A 23,775-nucleotide genomic window follows, 5' to 3' on the forward strand; every position below is an offset into this window, starting at 1 on the left:
ATAACAGTAAGACATTTCAATCTCAATTCTTACAATACTTTTGAAATGATTTTATCTAATTTAGTTATATAATTTACATGGATATTTTTATGTGCTTACAAAGTAATTGGCAGGTGATATAATTATTTCACAATTATCATATATATTATATATTTATAGATTATAAATGTACATGAATTATGGTTTTGTAGCGATTAACAAAAAAAAAACACATTTATAACATTCCCGTTGATAGTCTTCCCGTTAAATAGTAAACCAGTGTTTTTTGGCCACAATAGCAGATTCAATATATTTTAAATGTATTTTTTCGATATCATTGGCATGATGAAATCATGAAAGTTTTTCCTGTGGATATTTTCAATGTCTATGAAGATGTTGACTCATCTTTATTTTTAGCAACTCTGACTATTTGTAAACCGAGTTGATTGACTATCTTGCTAATATTACAAACAGCCGTTTGCCAATTTTTGAATGCAAAAGCAATGCCTAATGGTTTATTTGGTTTTCTTTTGTCTTTGTCTATTACATAAACGCCTGAACCAGAATCTCCTTCAAGAAAAAAGGGATCGTCATCATTGATGTTTTCTATAACATAACAATTGTAACATTCAAAATATACCCCCGAAACCTCCATGTTTAGTGACAGACTGTCGTCCATAAGATATCCATATGTTGTTCCTGTTGTCATCCCTCTTTTGGTCACAATGTCTTCGCCAAGTATCAAATCGTCTTCCGTAGCAACAGTTAATATCTCTTTTTCTATATAAAATAAATAAATATAAATCCTAAAAAGAAATGTGATTCTAGTAAACAAAAACGTTGGTCAGTTTGCAATACAGTTGCATAATCAAGAGCAGTAAGAAAATTGCATCTGTAAATATGCCGTTTGTAGGTCATGAAAATTTTTCCTGTGAACAATTGATTTAAGGATATTTAGGGTTTTATGAGCACTGTCACATTATACCTAAATGGATTATAAGGGATTTTTTTTAATATAACTAAGATAATTTATGATAGTTTAAAAAAAAAACACGTTAAGCGAAATATTAAAAATGCAATAAGGTGATTTCTTTCCTGAAAGAAACGGTACTCGATTTTAATAACGTATATTTATTATCTTATTTTTCTATTTAATGAACGTGCAAAAGTGAATATCTTTAGGAAGTTTCTTTTGATTTACATTTATTTATCTATCTGGCTAAACACCAAACCAAATAATTTAAAACTCTGTAATTGTACATGTAGATATGACTGAATAAAAATAATTTTTATATTAAAATGAATAAAAGATGAGCAATTCGCGACTCTTTCAATGAACATTTATCTTTTTGAAATGTAAAACGTTTGCGTTAAATATGTTGTATAAAGCTACCTGTAAGAAAAATTACCAAAATAATTATTGAATGAATATTTCCTAATTTTGGGTTAGTTCACATTCAACATGCTTGATTCATTTTTTCAAGTTATTTTTTACATGCACGAAACCACAAGGTAAATAAAACGTTTGATTCGATTTACATTGTCACGATTTATTACCATCATTTCTGTTCTACAAAGAAATCTTGAGTTCGTGACATAACATTAAAGCTGACATAAATTCATAAATACGCATTATTTCCCTTTTATCTCCGACTAACGCCATACTAGTTGTTGTGCTCATTTGTCGTCACATACCACTATTTTTACCCCGTGCTCATTGACCACGCAAGTTGCTCTATTCTAAAAACGTACGTATTTTTGCAAAAATTCCGAGGGGTGCTAAATGGGCAAATTCAGTTTCTCATAGGGTATGGATGGAAAGACATTCAGAAAATATCTTTGAAGACGAAATAAAAAGGGTATAAATAGGCTAATGTTTACACCTATTCCAAAGTGAAAGTGGATATTCATGTTGAGGGTTATTTTAGGGGCCCTATCTCAGTCGCCTTTTGATTGATTTTCCTGTAGTTTGGACTAGTGTCATTCTATAGGTATTCTGCATTTGAACTGATTTAAGTCGGTGAAATTTTTTATATGATTTTTTGTGGAATAAAGGAATAAGAGGGAAATATCAGTGTGGTCTGTGCCCTATCATTGTGTGTAGTTAGAATTGCAATTGTTAGTGCTCTTTGCTCTCGTATTATTTATGAATTGTCTTTCCTTGGCAGAAATTGATTTAATTTACTTTTTTCCCGTGCAGGCTCCATTAGCGAATCGGTTTTTTGTAGTTGTAATGTTATTTGAAAATTCCGTTACTATTCTGTTTTCTTTAATTTATATTTTTGTAACCTGTACAATGGGACTTCCGGTAAAAACATAGGTAGTAAAAGGTGCAGCATGTGTTTTTAAAAACACATGAACATTACAATGTGTCAGAAGAAACCGTTATAATTAAACCATAATGGAACATATTCCTCCGCCACGAATGTTTCTACGACAGATACAAATTTACCTGAAGGACTGAGAAAATGGGAGCAGACCATAAAACTATACTTAACAATTGCTCTAAATGGCAGAACCGACGAAGGGAAAAGTTGATGTACTTTTTCAAAAGTTTAAAAAACACTATGCTCCGAAAGAAATTATAGCTGTGTGGAGACATAGACATCATACTAGGGTCCAAGGGAAAACGGAAACCATATACCAGTATGTTACTGATTTAAGAATCATATCCAAGAACTGTAGATTTAACACATTCGCAGATGAGATGTTAAGAAATAGAGTTGTATGTGGTGAACACAAATTGAAAAAGAGACTTTCCAGAAACAATGAACTTACACTCATCAAAGCATTGAGTATGTCGTGCGAATGAGGTGTCACAGAGAAGGATGAAAGACTTACAACAGGAATAATATATATATATAATAATATTTCGGGCTCATTTACCTCTAACAAAGCAATACAAAGAAGACATTTAAGAGGAAATTCAATTTTATGTTCATTTTGTGTTTATACATGTACCAAGCATTCCCATTTCTAGATACATACTTCAAGACATCAAACTAAAAACGGCAAATGATGCTATTTTAAGCAAAGCTATTTGTCTTGTAAAAAGTGGTCGGCCTGAAAAACAAAAATCAGCGACGGAAACCATTACAAGAGTATTGGAAGTTAGGATCAGAACTCACGTGTGTGTAGACAATTTGCCGTTAATTAATAAAAGAATTGTTATTCCAGAAGTATTAGAACCCGAAATTTTGAGATATCTACATGTTAGTCATTATGGAATAGAGAAGACTAAAGCTTGTTCAAGAATTTTGGTTAACTGGATCGGTATGAATGGACACATAACCGACATGATTGTTAAATGTCATTCATGTACAGTTTTAGACGAAAGAACCAAGAATCCAAAAGAACCATTAAATCTGACAGCAGTTCCAGAAGGTTTGTGGCAAGTGCTTGGTTCATATTAAATTTATTCACGTTGAACAATGATAATTACTTGGTCGTTGTGGGTTATTATTCCAAACTTTTTGAAGTAGTCAAGATAAAAACACTAGGAGCAAAACTGTGACCACATATATTAAGTCCATGTTTGCCCGCCATTGTATTCCTTATAAATTGAGAAGCAATAATGGTCTTCAGTATACGTCAAGGGAATTCAAGGATTTCTCCAGAAGTTCGAAGAACATTAAATCCCTATAACCAGCAAAAAAAATGTCTTGTGGAGAAAACCGTTCAAATCGTGAAAAGAATGTAAAAAAAAAAGCAAGAATAAATGGAAAGAATCCATATATCACTTTACTTGAATACCGAAACAACAAAATAGATGTTGAATCTCAAGCAAAACTATTCACAAGCCGACAACTCAGATCAATATTACCACTAACCAAAATTCAACTGAAACCAAAAGCGGTACCAGACCAGACACAAGAGGGAAATAATTCAGAATCTTCAGAAAATTTATTTTGATGTTGAAAGCAGAAAGCTGTTAACATTGTCGTCAGCACAAGAAGTTATATTCAGACGCAGAATACAGTGGCAACCTGGATATATCAAGGAGCAAGTCCATACCAGATCATACAATGTTAAAGATCAGAATGAAGATCAATTTTGATGATATCTACGAAACATCATGCAGGCAAAAGAAAGCAGTTTTTAAGAACGAATCGTTGAACTTGATGACTAAGGTGAAGATACAGTGAGAGACAAAGTAACAAGTGATTCAGAAGTCGTAAAACCCGGACTTACAGAAGTCTTAAGTCCATAAATTGATCAACAAGATCGTCCCTGGCTATTCTAATTAGTGCTATATGTAAGGTTTTCTTGTTGTTTTTTTAGGACCAAGTGTCCCTTGCATACAAACCAATTTAAGAAAATAAAAAAAAAAACAGTGAAAAATTAGATCACATATATAAGCACTATCTGCTTCTTATTTCCTCGACAAAAAATGTCCTCTGCCAACCCAGTGACAGCATGGACATTAGGAAATGGAGTGTTATTTATAGAAATGATAAACGCAATGTTACGTTGTATATCCCATGGATTTAGTATATGTATTCATCACCATACCCAAAAAAAATGCTGTGCAGCTCGACATTTAGGTATATCGACGTCGTACTATCATTTAATTAGTGTTACTTCGATTCTTACACTGAGTCAATAGTGAACTTGAACTAAAAGATGCCACATAATCGGAGTCATCTGTTTAATACTTTGATATTTTACTAGAAAACAGAAATTTATGGTAATATATAATCACCATGATGATTATATAATATATAATCATCCCTTTAATATGATTAACGTGATGACTATTTTTTTCCCATTTTCAACTTTATTTATGTAGCAATATACCTTCATTACCTGCATATGGTGTTTTTGTCTCTCAGTTGATTTGATATGCAAGGGCCTGATCTTCGAACATGGGCATGAACCATTTCTAAAACGAGGCCAGGAACTTACAAACAACTTATTAAAAATATTACGAACAGTGTCTATTGTAGTCTTCATTTCGTAAGTTCTTCCAACTTATAAGAGGTTCGAAAGGTTAAAAATTACATGTATGCGTAGACATTTTATCATATTAGACAAGCAAACTCAAATGCCAAATTATAAATAAAAGAGTGCATTTACAAGATCAATTTTATATTAAAAATTGGCTTTATAGAGACGTTAAAGCCCATTTTCCTTCATTTTTTTACTTGTTTTTTCCCCTTTTAAAAAAAGGTCTACACAAAGAACAAAAGCTCTGTATGTAATGAACGATAGAATATTTTACTGCAATAATAAGCTCAAAATTGCATGTTAAATTTTTTTTCCCGAATTTAAAATTGATAGCTTTAGTACATTATTTAAACCACGTAGTTTTGTATGACAACATTTGTCAATAAAATCGGAGGTGTAAATGAATTGACAAACTGTACAAAAATGAACAGGCAGTGAAAATAATCCAAGCACAAAATCATGCACAATACAAATAAAAAGTCATTCCTCTATATGTAAAGTACTTCCTACACTTGTTATGACATTGGAACGTTATGTAAGACGAAGCACCTGACAAAGAAGGTTTATTATGCTCGGCGGATGTATATTTAGACGTATTAAGAATTCTTCAACAAAATTATATTCAGATGACACCAGTGAATTCGCATTTATTAAGGTCTTCCGTTTCCAACGGAAGACCTTACTATTATTCTGAAAAAATTTCAAATTTCTTATTATTTTTTTTTTCTTCTAGACGCCAACTTTGATCCTTAATATCTCGCTCGTTTGTTCACCGATTGTTTTGAAATTTTCAGGACTGATAACATGCCGCGTGATGTTGTCGTTGCATATTTTAGTTGAGGAAAATCCCCATTCGGTTTTGAGTTATTCCCCTTTTAGTAAAATTTAACGACTTCTTTTGTCCAGGGGGGTTTAGCTATAACGATGGCTGGCAGAGTCTCAAAGATGGGCTGGTTTGGAAGCTAATACATTGAATTTGTGCGAGATATATTTTATTTATTATTTAAATGCAAATAAAAGGGGTGGTATAGATGTTGAAACAAAGGCAAGAAAAAAATTCAAAAAAATTCGCGTATTTTCCGTGTTAGTTTCCTACCTGATAAAAATTTGTTATAACATGTATTTTAAAAGATCTTGGTCTTACCAAGACCTTGCATTCGGTATACAGAAAAAGGGGCTGGCCCCTATAATTAAGGAGTTAGATGCGTCAAAAGTTTCTTGTCAATAACTTGTAAAGGAATAAAAATTTCTAATGCATTATTGAAGCAAAGTTGTAAAGAAATTAATTTTGAATCCTTCCGTGGTATTCAATTTAATGTTTTCGTAATTTATAGCCAGTATTTGCAGAAACAATTGTTGTCAGTTCGGTCCATTTTTGTGGGGGTGCGCACGTTTAGGAGGTTATGAAAGGGCTTTTTGTAATGCACTAACTGATACATGCAGCGCGCAAAAATAATTCTACATAAAATTCTCAGATGTTTTTATTCATATGTACATATTCATTTCATAAAGATGAACGTCTTTGACCTTATTTTTGTTGTTTGTGTGCCCCTTTCTATATTTAGATGCATTACGAGACTCAGGTAACCGATCGATATAAGAGTCGCTAGCTGTATTCAGGCCGTCGCCTTGACGACAGTGCATATGCTTGTAGAGCTGGACGTACACATGTTTAACGCCCCACTGTGTTACTATAACAGAGACATTTTGAATTGTTTCAGTACTGGGAGATGTGTTAATTAAATGGTTCGAATGCATGGTAATTAAACTCAACTTTTCTACAGTACGCATACACGGCCGTCATATAAAGCACAATGTGTATTACTGACATGACAAATGTACGCTGGCAATTTAAACGAACGCGGGATTGCTCCCGATAGAGCAAAACAAAATACTGATTTCCGATGGATATAATATTATCATCGTGGAGATGATTTTAAAAAGTGAACTTAATATTCGTATACGATAATATTTGAATCCAAAGCCGCTATTTTTAAGTAACGGTTATTAGGGATACATGTATTAATTATGACTTGCCCCGCGTTTCACGTTTTTTACTTGCAATGCATCTACAAACGAAAATACCAAACAACCTTCGGCAGCAATTTATAAATAATTTATTACATACTAGTACACAATATTAAAGTGATTATTAAATAAATTGTGCTTTATAATTGTACTCGCTATCTTCCGTGGAAATAATGGCATGGAAAAAATGTTGTTCAATGTTCATCAAAAACGATGTAGCCTTAGCAATCGAAAATAATTAACAAACTTTATATTGATAGATTGACACATTAACAAACATTCAGACCCGCAATGTATTTTTTGCAAATTCTATAAAATGTAGACTCAATAAGTTAATTTTTCCGTTTGGGGTATTTTGAATCACATGTGTACGCTATGTGTACATGTACATATAGATTAATAGCCATATAGATAAACACTTTCAGTGTTGAATTTTTAAAAGATATTTTGTACATGCAAAGCAATCCAATGCAAGGGCTATTAAATTCGAACAATGTACATACGATAGGGATCGAACTGATACTGGTTCTGCTTGTTCTACAAACAGCGAATGAAATGCGAAGTATTAGGGTGTTATTTTTTAAACAAATAAGTATTGCTCTCTTAAAACCTTGCATTACTAAACAAAGTATTTCATCGGAAGCATTATTAGTTACCTTAGCTGCATATATGTAGCTCTCCTTCTGGAAAAATTGAATACCATCCGAAATTTTTCAATTGAAGATTTATTTCTCCGTAAGCAAATACGTGTAGTAACTGATACATGCAATTGTGAAAACCATAGAGGAATGCATAATCTGCGCATAATAACTAACTGCTTGATGCAATATTTCTTTTTTCCAACATGTTTTAAGTCAATGATAATATGAAAATATATGCTTGACTTCATATCGGAAATTACTCATTTTCTTTATTCCCCTTTTCAATAAACAAAACAAACCAACAGACCAAATTGATCCAGATAAATAAATTATCAAAAATAAACCTAAAAAACAAACTACACTTTCATCCTTCACCCACAATATTGCCTTTTCGATATTTGTCATCGTGGTAGATCCGTGTAACAATCTATTAAGTAGGTGCTTGCACGACATAGAACCGGCCCTTGCTGATCAACGTTTTCATTAACACATATAAAGGAAAAAAAAATATTTAGATTTTTTCTTGGATTTATTTTGATGTAAATAAAAAAGAGAAGAAATTAGTTCTATAATATATATGCGATGTAAATCTTTTTCCACGCAATATTTCGTATAAAACAACGAAGAGTAGTATCTTGAAACTTCATTCAAAATTTGATTAGACCTTTAAATTGTAAAATGCTAACATTGAAAATTGTGCCCGATTTCTTTTTTTTTAAGATAAAACTTTATTTAAAAAACTGATTCTTTGAGACAAAATAAATAAACATAATCAGTTTGATATTCTCTAAGTGCAGTTCTGTAGCTCTTAGTCTGAAAAAGAATCGGATGGACGACCTAGGACCCAGATCGTCCATCCAAATTTCTTGAATATTGCCATTTCTTTAGTACGCGGACGCATGTTGGCCGAATACTCACCAAGACTAAATGGTTCGTATTTTAAGTTTTAACTGCGTTTAAAGGTAATATTGGAATTCCGATAATTTTGAAAATGATTAATTAAATAAAAATGGATAAAATTACCGTCAAATTACCGGCATCGGCCTTCCCCATGCGCGAATCAAGAAGAGTAGGGTGAGGGTTCCAGACCCCACCCCAACCCCCGCAAAATTTCTTTCCATTACATGTACAATATAAAATTACAAAAATATGCCTCGGACATCCCCAGGCAAACTCAAATAACCGTCAGACACTCAACCCCCACCCCAGGAAAATGTTTCTTATCTGCGCATGCCCCCTCCCCCCCCCCCCCCCTCAAAAAACAAAATTATTCTTCAGAACCCCCTGTAAAATTTCCAGGATCTCCGCATACATTCTAAAAGATTCATTGGCCCTTGCTTTCGATCAAAAATGCGAGTAAAATGTTTGGTCTTTTTACGTTCATACCGGGCATACCCACTGAGTGATTATAATCGTCGTCCATATTCTGTGTATATTGAGTCAATTATGATGATTCGATAAGTTTCTCAAAATAAAATGCACATACAAAAAAACAACATGCGGCGAATCAAAACTCAGACAACTTTTAAAGATCTGTATTTGCTTATATACATGTACTTTGTTTCTTTTACACAGTGTTTATACATCTAATATTGCACCATGGTCAGGGATCAATTTTTATATTACGTCACAAGTATGACGCAGCTACGACGGAAGACCTAATCGTTGCTTGCAACGAGCTCGTCTCTAGTATTCTTTTACCAATTATAAAGTTTGCTCTTGTATATTGGTTTCAGTATTTTTTCAAAATATTTTAGTGAAATGTGACAAAATTCATGGTCTCATAACTATCTTGAAAAAAGCCACGCTGAAATGTTTACAAAATTCATGGTCTCATAACTATCTTGAAAAAAGCCACGCTGAAATGTTTACAATCGAGGAACATGCAAAGTTAATCAAAAGGCTTTTACAAAGCATTATTTCTGCAAAATTAAAACAGTAACTTTTTAACCCTGCAAGATAATTCATAAAACTTAAGGGAAGCAAAATAATCTGTTGCCTTTCTTTCATATGCATATGTCGTCTATTTTTATGTTTTGGAAACGCTCAAAATATATATGATCACTATCTACAATCGAATTAGGCATTCTGCAAAAGAAAAGGAATGACAACTCTGCAATGTTAAGATCATATCACGTAACATACGACGTTTTCAAGCAGGGGCGAAAATGAAAAAGAGTTGGCTGTTCAACAGTTTGTCTTGATTATTTAGAAAAAATTAAGTACGTATTGTAAATCATTAATGATTGTTATAATGATAATCGTAAAATATTTTGTAAAATATTTATTTTTGTGGATACCATATAAGAGCACGAATATGCAAGATTGTCAAAGTAGTTTCAATCCTGAAGTACTTTGTCTTTCAAAAGCTTATTGCTCTAAACTTTCTATGCATTCATTTTTTGAAATCGTACATTTTATAAGATTGATTTCCTTTAAAATGATGACTCTGTTTATCAGTAATTTCAGTACTTTGATAAAAAAAAATAAAACAAATGTAGAATCCACCTCTAATTGGGATGTTTTGTACAAAGTGTACGCGGGCATGTTATGGCTTCCCGATGGATTTTACATTTGTCTGTACTTTATACGATATGACGTCATAATTATCTTTGACGTCACGATCTGCATTCCTGTCGATAGTTCTCAGGGAATGAATCTTAACGTTAAAAGTCAATCATATCAACCCAGTATAATACCGCATGTTTTCTCTACATAGATGCTGCCGTTAATGATAGACGTACAGATTTCATTCATATTAAAAACCAGTATCAACTAATTAGCAGTTTTAATGCTTCGCTTTAAGTAAAAGACTATTTATAAACTAATGATGTGTAGACTCTTCCCGCTACGTGTAGACCACTGAATGAAGACATTTTAATGCATGTAAAACCAGCTTGGCGCAGGTGAAAGATCAACACAATTTTAGAATATTTTACGTAAAATTGGTAGAGAATATAAGTATCAATGTGAATCGTGCTTGGGAAACCGACGGATTTACACCAATTCTGTTGTAAATCGCTATTGATTGGTAAAAATGTGCATTATTTTGATGATTTTGTGGAATGTTTCAACAATATCTTCCATAAACGAAATATTTATTTCTTTTCCAAGTATACGACTTTACAAAGGATTTATGTATGATTTAATGTCATTAGTCAGGCAAAAAAAAATATGTGTGTTTCCGGTAACATGTCCCCCAAAATTAGGGTAGGTAGGTAGGCAATTACTTTTTTTTACTTGACTTTATATTTTAACTTCATAATAAATTAAACTGGTTTTTTTTTTAGGTAAACTGTATGTGGAAACTCAGGCCTCTCACACCCATTTTAGGTACTGGGGCCAGGGCCGATGGATTGGGAAAAATGCGATGTTTTTATAAAGTTTGGGAATTTTTTATTTTTACACTATACGTACAGTCCCCTGCACAGAAAACTAGGGTATCGGTTTACTGATAGGATTTTTTAAAAATTAATAATTTTTTTAAAAATTATTTTTAAAACTTAACTGGGAACATGTGTGTATAACAATAAGAAGGAAAAATGTGTATTCATAGAGTGTGATACAAATTTCTTAATGAAGATGTAAAATTTGCCAAAAGGTTTTGTGTAATTACTATATATGTCAAATGGCAAAGAAACAGTTTATCAGAATTTTAAAACATAGGTAATCACAGATTACAAAGCTCACCGAGACGAGGCATCACCCTTATGAGACTTCACCTCTATGAGACCACCTTTATCATATTAAATGAAAATCATACTTTATGATCTCGGATATTCATGGATTCTGTTTTGACACAATATCGTATATCATCTGTTAAAAAATTGTATGATAATCATATGTTCATATGTCAATCAATACAATATGTAAAATTAAATATTGCATCCTATCATATTTACAATATATATCATATAATACAATAAAATACCATAATAAATAATGATAAGATATGATATTGTAACGTATGATATGACATGGTATTGTGTTATACGTTATTGTATTTGATCAAATAATATAATATCATAATATATAAAACAATAAAGTATTATATAACAATATCATATTACATAATACATCATAACATTGAATCATATGATATTATATTGTATGATATAGTATGATATTGTATGATACTGTATCATTTTTGATACATAATATGATATTGTATCATATGATACAATATTATTTGGTATAACATTGTATCATATCAAATGATACAATATTATGCGATAAAGTAAAAAATTATATAATACAATATTGTATTATACATATTGTATCAAATGATACAATAATATATTTTACAATATCATACAATACAATTTCATGTGATGTGATAATATATCATATTATAAACCAATATCATATTATACAATATCGTATGATACGATATTATATAATATAACAGTATCATATTATACAATTTCATGTGATATAATTCTATATTACAGAAACTAATATCATATTATACAAAATCGTATGATAATATATTATAGAATATACAATATAGTATCAAAGGATACAATATTATATTTTGCAATATCTGATGTAATAGTATCATGTGATAAATTAATAAATTAATAAAACAATATAATATTATACAATATTGTTTCATAATATACAATACTATACATAACGATATCATGATATAATATCATAACATAAAATATCAAAAGAAAATATACAATATCATATCGTATCATATAACTTTTTATAATATTACATATGATATAATATTGTATCATATTAAACAATATTGTTTCATACCATACAATACAATACTATATCATAGGAATCATGTTATATCATTTTTCAACAAACACATCTGTCTATCGAGCAGGTTTGAGTGAGGTAGGAGATTTCTTTAGCATCCTTGATAATGGAGATCAGGCTCTGCATCTGAAGCAACCTCTGCGTTTCATTTATAATATAGTTAGTCAACTATGCAAGCTATCATCTATAAAACATGTGACCTGTTCCTAAAAAACTAAACCTCATCCAGAATCCGAAACCTACGGCTCAGATTCAGCATTCAAGCCTGTCAGGTGCATCAGTATACATAAGACGCATCTCCATGCAAGTTTGGTGAAGTTCAGACCAGTAATAACTAAGATATCATCATCAGAGGGCACTAGCAATTAAAACCTTAACCTCCTTCAGCATCCGCAACCTATGGCTCAGATTCAACATCCATGCCTGTCAGGTGCATCTTTGTCATAAGACACACCATCCATTCAAGTTTGGTGAAGTTAGGACCTGTAATAACTAAGATATATTCTTTAGCATCCTTGATAATGGAGATCAAGCTCTGCATCTGAATCTTCCTCTATGATTCATTCATGCTACAGTTTAATCAACTATGCAAGTTTGAAAAAGTACTATTATCTATTAAACATGTGACCTGTTCCTAAAAACTGAACCATAGCCAGCATCTGAAACCTATGGCTCAGACTGAACATTCAAACCTGTCAGGTGCATCAGTATCATAAGACGCACCACCCATGGAAGTCTGGTGAAGGACAAGTAATAACTAAGATATAATCATCAGAGGGCACCTGTTTCAAAAACTTTAACCAGCTCTAAAAACCTAAACCTCCTTCAGCATCCGAAACGTATGGCTCAGATTCAACATTCAAGCCTGTCTGGTGCATCAGTATCATACGACACACCATCCATGGAAGTCTGGTGAAGTACGGACCAGCAGTAACTAAGATATAATCATCAGAGGGCACCTGCAAAAAAACTTTAACCAGCTCCAAAAACCTTAACCTCCTCCAGCATCCGAAACCTATAGCTCAGATTCAGCACCCAAGCCTGTCTGGTGCATCAGTATCATAAGACACACCATCCATGCAAGGTTGGTGAAGTACGGACCAGCAGTAACTTAGATATTGCTATCAAAGGGCACCTGCAACAAAAACTTTAACCAGCTCCAAAAACCTTAACCTCCTCCAGCATCCGAAACCTATAGCTCAGATTCAGCACTCAAGCCTGTCTGGTGCATCAGTATCATAAGACACACCATCCATGCAAGTTTGGTGAAGTACGGACCTGCAGTAACTTAGATACTGCTATCAAAGGGCACCTGCAACAAAAACTTTAACCTGGTCCAACAACCTTAACCTCCTCCAGCATCTGAAATTTAGGACTCAGATTCAGCATCCGAGTCTTTCAAGTTCATAAGTAGGTCCAGATGCATCATCCATGCAAGTTTAGTGAAGATAGGACAAGTAATAGCTTAGATACAGGACCTGCAACAAAAACTTTAACCAGGTCCGGACGCCGACGCTGACACCGATGCCGACGCCGAGGGTATAGCATAAGCTCCCCCTGACTTCGTCTCGGTGAGCTAAAAAGTTTTCTTATTTGTATTAATGTAAAATTTAATTTATTTTTGTATTTATACTTTTTACAAATAAATGTTTCTTGATTGTGTAAGCTGAATGACACTATTTATAAAATCAGTCTATGTACTTCTGTGTATTCGGGGTATTAGTCCAACCCTCTGACCCACTTACTACCGTTTTGTAGAGGATCAGTTTAGACAAACATTTTTATCATAATTTTAACCTTAATTGCAGAATTATAAGCTATTAACAGCTTATCAACCAACAGTTATATCAGGATTAAAAGTAATAAACATCGTTTTTCAATTAGTCTGTCTCTGAGGAAATTCTGGCCAAGTTACCGACCACAAGAAACAGTTTACAATGCGGTAGTGTTGCACGTATTCACAGTGTTTTTATGACTGCTGAATATACATGATATATATGTAGAATAAATATGGTTTTCTTTTAGTTACATTATTTATTTTAGTCAATCTATAATTGGGAAAAACACACTCAATTTTGGAAAAAAGATGCCTTTTTCACGTTGGGAATTGGGCCGAATATCGGCCCCAATTAAAGAAAATCGAGAGGTCTGTAAACTCTTATAAGCTCTTCTCCTCCCTCAACAGACATATGAAGAAACATGATAGTGAGCCCCAACATGTGTGCCCTGTGTGTTACAAAACATTTTATAATAAATGGGAAATGACTCGTCATCTCAATAGAACTCATTTAATGCCTCGAGCGTCGATCCTTTGGCTTTGCTTGCTTCAAAATTATGAATTTCTCCGTATAAATTCCCCACAGTCCAGCTAGTACCCAGAAAAGCTATTTTTGCATTAATTTCGGGTGAATGCAGACATTTTTTTACTTAAACCCCATGACAATATGTGATGGATTGGGGTTGTGATACCCGCCATGATGCCGAGTATCTGCCTGCACATGTGAAATCTTTCAAACGCTTGTAAAGACGTTTTTTATTCATTTGTTTCAAGTGTCTTTTTAACTGTGTGTGTTTTGAAGACTGTAGTTTTAGAACAAATTACGGTACATAATCCGGATTTGCAATTAAAAGTGCTAGGGTCGGCGCGTAAAATTAGGATCGGTCGGGTTACCGGGAACACGCATTTTTTTTTTTGGCCTCACCTGCGCCGATGCGATTTAAAAATATCATTTGCAATATTAGGATTCGCCCGTCACGTGATTACAAAGTACATATGACGTCACAAAAATGCATCAAATATAATGTTTACATCGGTGTCAATAAATGTAACAGATTTTTAGAAATACTCCCGGTCAAAGTATTTTTGCGATTATTCAAATAATATTGTTTCCCAGCCGTATTTTAGCATCGGGGCGCCTTAACATTGCTGCGTAGTTAAATTTTGCCCAGTGGTTTTAGAGAGCTAACAGACAGACGGACGGACAGACGTCAGACTACAGGTGATAACAAATATCACTTGAGTTTTGATTCAGATGAACTAAATATTAGTTAGAATTATTTAATTGTTTCAGTTATATAATTATATTTACCTCCATTTCTACTTCCGATGATATTTACGACTGCAAAATCCAAATCTATATTTTCATGTTTTCCGAAAAATGCCTCTACAACTGTTCCAACTCTATAGTATTTATTTCCAAGTTTTTTATCTGATCGATGTTCTATAATATTGACTTCAGGACAAAGATGAGCCATTGTAAAAGATTTGTCGGGGTACAATTTTCCAAGATCTTTAACAGCAACATGTGCTGCCGTAAAAATTCCATCTCCTAAATCATTATTTGGTTCTCTAGATGCATATAAGAATCCAGCAGATCCTGAACTGCCGTCTGATTTTATCCCAATACTACAACCAGGGTCTGGAAGGATTGGATTTTGTGCGGGACAGTTTTTAGGACATCGTCCGAATCTTACAAAGTCTTCCCGTATGTCACAAGGCCATCCTTCAATGGACTCCGGTAGTGGTTTTTCACCAAATGGAATTAGACATTTGTCTAAACAGTACAAAATTATACAAGGTTCCTCTTGAATCAAATTCCCAACTCGTCTCGCTTTGCCGATTTGAATACCGACGACATTTGAATAAAGTGCATAAATTTTCTTTCCGTGATCTTGAATTATTTGCTTTAATTGTTTTCTAGTTGAAGTGTCAGCCGCAGGGGCTTTTCTTTCAAGAATTCTTAATTTTTCAACTTCTTTATTTCTATCTTTGGATTTTTCAACATTTACAAATTCAAACTGTATGTCCTTTGAAAAAAAACAACAGCTCTTTAAAAATATCTCTTTTTTAAATTGTGAATCTTTATCCTCACAATTTAGGAAAACTTTTACAACTTGTTTTTTAGCAACAAAATCTCTATATCCAGTTATGTATTTCAAAATGGATGGATGATTTTGCAAAACAGATTTGTCGCGGACGACTTCCCTTTTCAGCCATTCTTCAATCTCTGATAGTTGAAAAAAATGCACATAATAAGTACTAAAAATAGCATTAAATGATATTAAAATAAGCATTGTTCCTTAAATACGCATACTTATCTGGGAACGTTAATCTATTGAAGAAATACTGTATACAGGGTTATTTTCACCCCGTGTAATTTCCGCACTTCTACACTTGCAGCCACGCAGGGGTGTTAAGGAAGCATATGGGCAATTCAGCGTCTTATTTTGCCATCATATTCAAAATCGTGAAATTAAATAACTATTTTGAATAAGATCAAAAACTTAGTATTATCCTTTAAAATAGATGTCAGTGCAATAAAAAAAGGTAGTACATTACTGCCACATCGATACATTATCACGTGACAACTATAAATAGCTTACGTAAATTCCTTGACATAAAATGAGATAGAACAACACTACCCTGCGGTTTCCAAAATAAAAAAAAACATACCAAGTGAAGGCAAAACATCTCAATTTAACCAAAACCGCTGCTAGAATTCTATGTTCTTCTTAATTATATTGCTATTCATCCGGCTCTCGTAAGACCTTCCCTACTTTTATAAAGTTTGCACGGAAAACGGTATGTTGCATCAAAACAACACACAACATGGGATTCTAACAGCACTTTCCAATTTAAGCATTAATCAAACTAACAATACATATAAAATTTCCAGTTCAATATATACGGGGTAGTGTTGTTCTAGTCGGATTTTTATATCGTAAACAGCCACAGAGGAAAGCCTGGCCAAAAATAAAAGCAAATTTACATAGCTTTTAGCGAATGATTGATAAAACTAACATCTCTTTCAGTATTCTTATGTTCAATTCTCCATAAATCAGACCACAATACTTTATTAGAGTTCTTAGATTAGCTATATTTCTAATATGTTTACAGTGCTTTCCGATCTAATTCACACGACATTCAACTTTTAATCCTGACGTCATCAATGTGTAAAACTACGTAATACAAACTAATTTCTGAGAAAAAATTGTCTTTGGTATTTTTTTATTTGATTTTGGTCTTCTTTTCGTTGCTTGAAAATTTGAATATGTACATATACATAATAGATTTGTGATTTCACGGAATTACATGTAACTCAGATTCCATATGCTTCTTTAACACTCCCGCGCAGTTTCCCCCGTCTTGAACTTGCCCAGACTCAGTTTTGTTTAAAGAGAGACTTTCGGATTCGCGCAGTCTTAAATTCGCCCGCGGATAACGAGTCGAAAGGGGCGAAAATATAACGAGTGCGAATATTTCCCTGTGTACATTAACAAGGTGAGAGAATGACAGTATACTTTGGCCCTCGATCTTCGAAGAAGGATGACAATTAAAATTAACAAAGAACTTTAACCATCTACTTTTATATACATATACCATATACTTTTGTGTGGCATGAATGCATTGACAAAAGAACTCATATTTTTAAGTGTTATGCTTAATGATCATATAAAATGCATTTCAATTGAATTCTTACGTCTGTTTTGGTCAGCTGGGTGCACGAAAGTTCGAAATCTCTCAAGTTCATTTAAAACAAAATTTAAGTCCTTTATTGTTCTCCGACAGATATTATTAACTAACGATGCATTAGCGACAACCGGTACTTGTTTTCCCATTTTTGTTTCGATTGCAGCGGCCAAGGATCGTCTCCAATCTCTAAAATTAACATAATTTACATAAGTTGTTATTTATACACTATTACAAAGTCAAACAACTATTAAAGAATAGTTTATGCAGTTGTCATGACTCAGTATTTATGATGCATTATATTTCTTATGTAAAACGCATCTATAGCTCATCTTATATCAAAATATCAAAATTATCATCTTCTTTTTTTAAAAGACGTATTAGAGATTAATTTTACTAAGCTTTACTTCATAGCTTTGCAAACTTTTTGGTTGATTGTTTGCGAAAATGTTTAATTGTTAACAAGTTTGTTGTTTTGCTAATAATGGCGGTCTACCTATTACTATCCGTTGACAAAACATCTTTGTCTTCAATTGTTTCAAAAACTTCTAAACAAAGTTGTTTTATTTTCCCCACAGTCAGCAATTCGACAGGACAATCTGAAATCATCTTCGGCAGATCCATTGTAAAAGCGTTTATCACTGACTCAACAAAAGTACAATACAACGATATCATTTGGTAGGCTATAAATTTTGCCACATCATCAAATTCTTCGTATTCATGTTGTAAAATGATTTTTTGCTTGTCAATTAAATGTTTGTATTTTTTGTAAACTGTTAGTTTAGCGTCAACCACTGGAAGAGATTTGCTTTTAATCAAAATGACTCTGGTAATGGTATCCTCAATCACATTAAAAAACTCATTTGAAGAGGCATCCTAAAACAAGAAAAATTAAATTCATTAAATTAAGACATTTATATTTTTGGTGTGAATTCATTGTATGCCATTTCAATAACAAATAAACATTATGTTATATCAAACCGTTCTAGATGCACAAAACTGGTCGCCGTCGTATACAACATCTATTTTAAGCACACAAGCTTCAACAGTTGGCAAGTCGTGTCGTTTTGTAGAGATGTTTTCTGTGAGTACAATCCCTTTTGAAAGAGATTGAACAGCAGTCACTAATTTTCTAAGCATGCCACCCTGTATAATTTGCCGAACAAAGGACTCCCTATAAGGATCTGGACTTTCCGGAAACTCCACTTTAAAACATTCCAACAGGTTTTTAAGCTGTTCTGATGTGATTGGTTCAAACCGGGATATCTCTCTTTTAGACCTTGGTATCTCTTCGGGAAATACTTGAAGATAAACAAAAAGTTTATATTAAGTTGCAACAAATATGTCAAGTGCAAAAATCCAATGATAGAACTAAAATCGGACTGTAGGAATAAAACAAATAATTTTAAAACTATCAAATCTTAGACTTTCATAAGCATAAGTAACATAAAAAGATCACAAAGAGGATGCATCACAATGAAATACAGTTAATAATTTAGTTTGTTAGAGACTATGTCATATTGTTGAGTTGGGTAATTTTTTGACCATCAAGTCCTTTAAATTATAATATTCAAAATGACCCAAGTAAAAAGTTCATAGGTACATGTAAAACGTATGGTACGTTGCTTTACCTCCTGTTTCCATTATATTTGTTTTTCCGTTGTCAAGTTCCTCCTTGATATCGCTGCCATCATCATCTGCTACATACAATAATAATACACAGTAATGCAAATGAATTTGTCGACGTCTTATAATTTGACGTATCATTTTGATCACTGAATGTTGAATATTTGTCGATGAATTTTATGTTGATGAGAATATTTCTATATTTTAATATGTCATTATTACAAATATAAGAAACATGAAGTTTTTTATCTGAATATTTGAATTTGTTCAGGCGTATGTAGTAGTTGAAGGTCAGATATCTTGAAACTTTAAAACCAGTGTTTGGGTAATATTTTGGCCATCAAGTCCTCTAAATTATAATATTTAAAATGACCAAGTAAGATAGTTCTCAGGTAAAACATGTACTGTAAAAAGGAAAAATATTGTGCATTACAAATTTTAGCGCCTTCGTCGCCACCGACCTTGAGCGCGAGGTGGAATCAACTTTCTACATTGATGCCTGCTAAGTACACTATTTTAAAATCTGTTGTTCAGAAGAAAATGTTTTTCCATTTCATAACGGGGACTTCACACAGTAATGTTGAATAAAAATAAGCAGGCATGCAAAATATTACATTAACAAGAGTTTAAACAACTTTATTCTGACATTCATAAACTATATCTATACATTACCTTTCCATGCGATTAAAAGATTTTTTTTTTAATCCAACTTTTTCGGGATTCGAACCCAGTCGAAAAATAAGACACGGTTTAAGTCTATTCTATCTGCGTTAATTACCACTGGACTAATCTAGACATGAATAATGAGAGAAAATTTAATGCGTCTTTTTTAGATTTAAAATGTATTAATGTTTTTTTCCCAAAAGTTATTTAAAATATGCCTCTTTGAAACAAAAATCGAAAATGGCAGTTTTCAAGAAATTGTCTTACTCTAAACGTTAAGATTAAATAAAAAAAGTTTTCAAGGAGGCATTTTTTCACAATGATGAGGATTCCCCTTTTATATAGCGGGAATTTTCCACATATGTCTGTGTAACCATTTTCAAATTTATTCATGGTCTTAAATAAGTTAGTACAAACTTCCTTAATAAATTCCTACACTGCTTTATGTACAACGTTGTATGAAAAAAAGATTTACATCGAATTCTGTAACTTTGATTGTTCTATTTTATCTGCAACTCCTTTATGGAAAATTAGCATAGGAACTGCGACACCTTCTTTGGCTTCTCCCCATATTACTTCCATTTAGCGCCTCGATGTGAAAATGTGCCAAAGCTTTGCGTCCACCTTGATATTACATGGTTGATTTATTTCAGGCTCTCTGATTAGCAGATATAAAACTGATAAGACGATACGTGTGTGTGCGTGTGTGTGGTTTTATGTAAAATTGATGTGAAAACATTCCCTCAAGGTGATTGAAGCTCGCTGGTAGTATTCCATTTACCTTACTATAAGTGTTGGTACTCTTCTAGTGTTATCCCAGTCGCTAAACGCAAGTGTTAAACAACACAAAATTCACACCATTGCCAATAAACGATGATTTTTTTTATATCTATCTACTTACAATTTGAACAAAAGTAATTCTATTGTTCTCAACGACCGTTCACAGTGTACGCGAGGAAGAAACCACAGTCGTTGTGTTTACGTGCTTGAGTGACTGTAACCGTTGATCAAACAAGAAGTTAATTTATTGAACCCTTTAAAAATACAAGGTGCATGCGCTAAAATTTGATTGCGCCAATGTATTGGCTCTTTCGTATGCGCTAAAATACGTATGCACCAAATTTTCTCGATTTACAGTAGGTCAATTGTATGTGCCTAACCTCCTGTTTCCATTATCTTCGTTTGACCACTGTCAAGTTCTTCCATGATGCCGCTGTCTTCATCAACTTCTATATACAACAGTTATATAAAGCATTGATTTTTTTAACGTCTTATCATATTTTTACGTATCATTTTGATCACTGAATGCTGAATGTTGAATATTTGTTGATGAATTTTATGTTGTTGAGTTGTTCCTTCATAATATTTCTTTATTTTGAACGTCTTTAAAACAAATATAGGAAAATATTCAATGTTTTTATTTAATATGTTTGAGTTTGTTCAGGCTCAAATGGTAGATTTTGGTCAACTATATATATTTTATTTATAACTTTTAGACCAATCTGATGGGTAATTTGTTGATCATCAAATCTTTTAAAGTACGCTATTTTAAAGTCAAAGTAAGAAAGTTTTCAGGTAATAAAGATAGTAGAGTTGTATTTGCCTTACCTCCTGTTTCCATTATTATCGTTTGTCCACTGTCTAGTTCTCTTATGGTACTGCAGCTTTCAGCAACTACTACATACAACAGTAATACACAGCATTGAATTTGTCGACGTCTTATAATATTTACTATTCATTTTGATCACTGAATGCTGAATATTGAATACTTTTCTATGAGTGTTATGTATATGAGTCGCTCGTCCAATATATTTCTATATTTTGAACTTGTCAATAAAAAGTTTTGAAAATATTCATTTTTTTTTTATCTAAAAGGTTTGAGTATGTTCAAGCTCAGATGGTAGTTGATGGTTAAATATATCATATATTTATAATTTTAAGGTCAATCTGATGGGTGATTTGTTGTATTTCATGTCTTCAAAGTAAAACATTTAAAATGACCAAGTGAAATAGTTTTCAGATAAAGCAGATGGTACGTTTGTATGTTCCTAACCTCCTGTTTCCATTATCTTCGCTTGGCCACTGTCAAGTTCTTCCATGATACCGCTGCCTTCATCAACTTCTACATGCAATAGATCTACAAAGCATTACATTTTTAACGTCTTATCATATTTTTACTTATCATTTTGATCACTGAATGCTGAATGTGGAATATTTGTCGATGAATTTTATGTTGTTGACTTGCTCCTTTATAATATTTCTTCTTCTTTTTTTAACGTATAGGAAAATATTAAATGTTTTTATTTGATATGTTTGAGTTTGTTCAGACTCAAATAGTAGATGATAGTAAACCATATATATCATATTTATATTTTTAGGCTAAACTGATGGGTAATTTGTTGGTCATCAAGTCTTTTAAAGTATAATATTTAAATGATACAACATTAATGTAAAGCATTGAATTTTTTAACGACTATCAAGTTTAGTTTTATGTTTACATGATTATCATTTTGATCACTGAGTATTCTAAATGTTGCGTATTTGTTGGAGTCTTTATGTAGATGTTTATCTTTTTTTTTCTTTTTATTTACCATTAAATTCTTCATGCAATTTACGACTGATATCGCTTCTTTATTTGCTTCAGACTTTCTCCGAAACACGGTACCGACCTCGGAAAATTAAGTATGTTGAATTTACATCGAGATCGAGAGTCGCCATTTTTACATGTAAACAAAGTGCACCACATGAATTTACGGGACTGATGATGGTATTTAAAAGACTATCCGAGGCAAGTGAAGAGAAAATATCAGTAGTAAATTGCATGAAGAGTTTAATGGTACTAATTGTTTTCACAGAATAGCAGTCTAAATAAGGTAAATTAGTCGAAAACTAGCGCACATTTTACTGTGCAATAAATATACAATTTTTTCAATGGGTGGCCCTGTAGCTCCAAGGTCGTCCATCCGAATTTTTCAGGCCGGGAGCTACAGACCAGCAGCTGTCTTAGTATAATAATTAACGTTCTCGGATCCTCAGCGTCAAAGTTTGCTTTCATCCTAAAATGTTTTTATCCTTTAAATTTCATAAATGAAAAAAAATCTTTTTATTGCATCAATACATTTTCCAAAGTTATTGCAATTTTGGTCATGACGAATATAATGGAATAAATAGCGCATACAAGTTGAGATCAAATTAGAAAATAAAAGTTTTACCGCCTTAAAAGCTCGAACCCCTTGTCCTCTAGATAGCTTGCCTCGGTGGAGCAACTTAGCCAATTGCAAGCAGTTTGTTGAATGGCTCAGTGTCATATCAACACTTCAAAACTAATTATATGTAAATTTGTCTTTATAAAAGTTTTATGATACTTTTTTTAGATTTATGGTACGGATAAAAACATTCCGGATAATTTAGAGTTACCGAACATTGCTGAGGATCGGAGATCGTCAAAATGACGAAGTAAGATAGTTTTTTTAACTGCTACATAAAACATATTTTTACATACCATTATGCTCACTAAATCTGAATATTGAATATTTGTTGGAATTGTTTATGTAGATGGGTCGCAGACCCAAAATATTTGTGTATTATTTCGAACATGTCATACTTTATATGCCATGCGTCGTAAGTTCATCTGAACAATTTATTTAA

At 32.6% G+C, this 23,775-nt stretch overlaps 1 protein-coding gene across 6 annotated transcripts; it reads right to left on the reverse strand.

The window, feature by feature from the left end:
* Window positions 1-22,368, reverse strand: LOC128173851 (uncharacterized). Of its 6 annotated transcripts, none has more exons than XM_052839530.1 (9): window positions 22,181-22,368; window positions 21,736-21,801; window positions 21,288-21,356; window positions 19,470-19,538; window positions 18,820-19,139; window positions 18,335-18,714; window positions 17,849-18,027; window positions 15,458-16,375; window positions 1-759 (listed from the first exon to the last, which is right to left on the reverse strand). In XM_052839530.1, exons 1-9 carry the CDS (start codon window positions 22,224-22,226, stop codon window positions 365-367), a joined length of 2,442 nt encoding a protein of 813 aa, XP_052695490.1. In that variant the 5' UTR covers window positions 22,227-22,368; the 3' UTR covers window positions 1-364. The 6 variants fall into 6 exon arrangements, with proteins under 6 accessions (XP_052695490.1, XP_052695489.1, XP_052695488.1 ...); XM_052839529.1 differs by having other exon boundaries at window positions 19,470-19,535; window positions 21,736-21,804; XM_052839528.1 differs by having other exon boundaries at window positions 21,736-21,804.
* Between the last annotated feature and the right edge of the window lie 1,407 nt (window positions 22,369-23,775).

The sequence above is a fragment of the Crassostrea angulata genome, chromosome 2 (assembly GCF_025612915.1).
Source record: "Crassostrea angulata isolate pt1a10 chromosome 2, ASM2561291v2, whole genome shotgun sequence".
Taxonomy (NCBI): domain Eukaryota; kingdom Metazoa; phylum Mollusca; class Bivalvia; order Ostreida; family Ostreidae; genus Magallana; species Magallana angulata.

Bases quoted from the DNA above. Each gene is read 5' to 3' on its own strand.
- LOC128173851 (XM_052839528.1), bottom strand. From the start codon at position 22,226: ATGGAAGAACTTGACAGTGGCCAAGCGAAGATAATGGAAACAGGAG. The intron at 21,357-21,735 runs GTAAGGCAAATA...TGTTGTATATAG, and splicing joins GATAATAATGGAAACAGGAG to AAGTTGATGAAGACAGCGGC. The intron at 760-15,457 runs GTAAATATAATT...TATTTTATATAG, and splicing joins CATCGGAAGTAGAAATGGAG to AAAAAGAGATATTAACTGTT.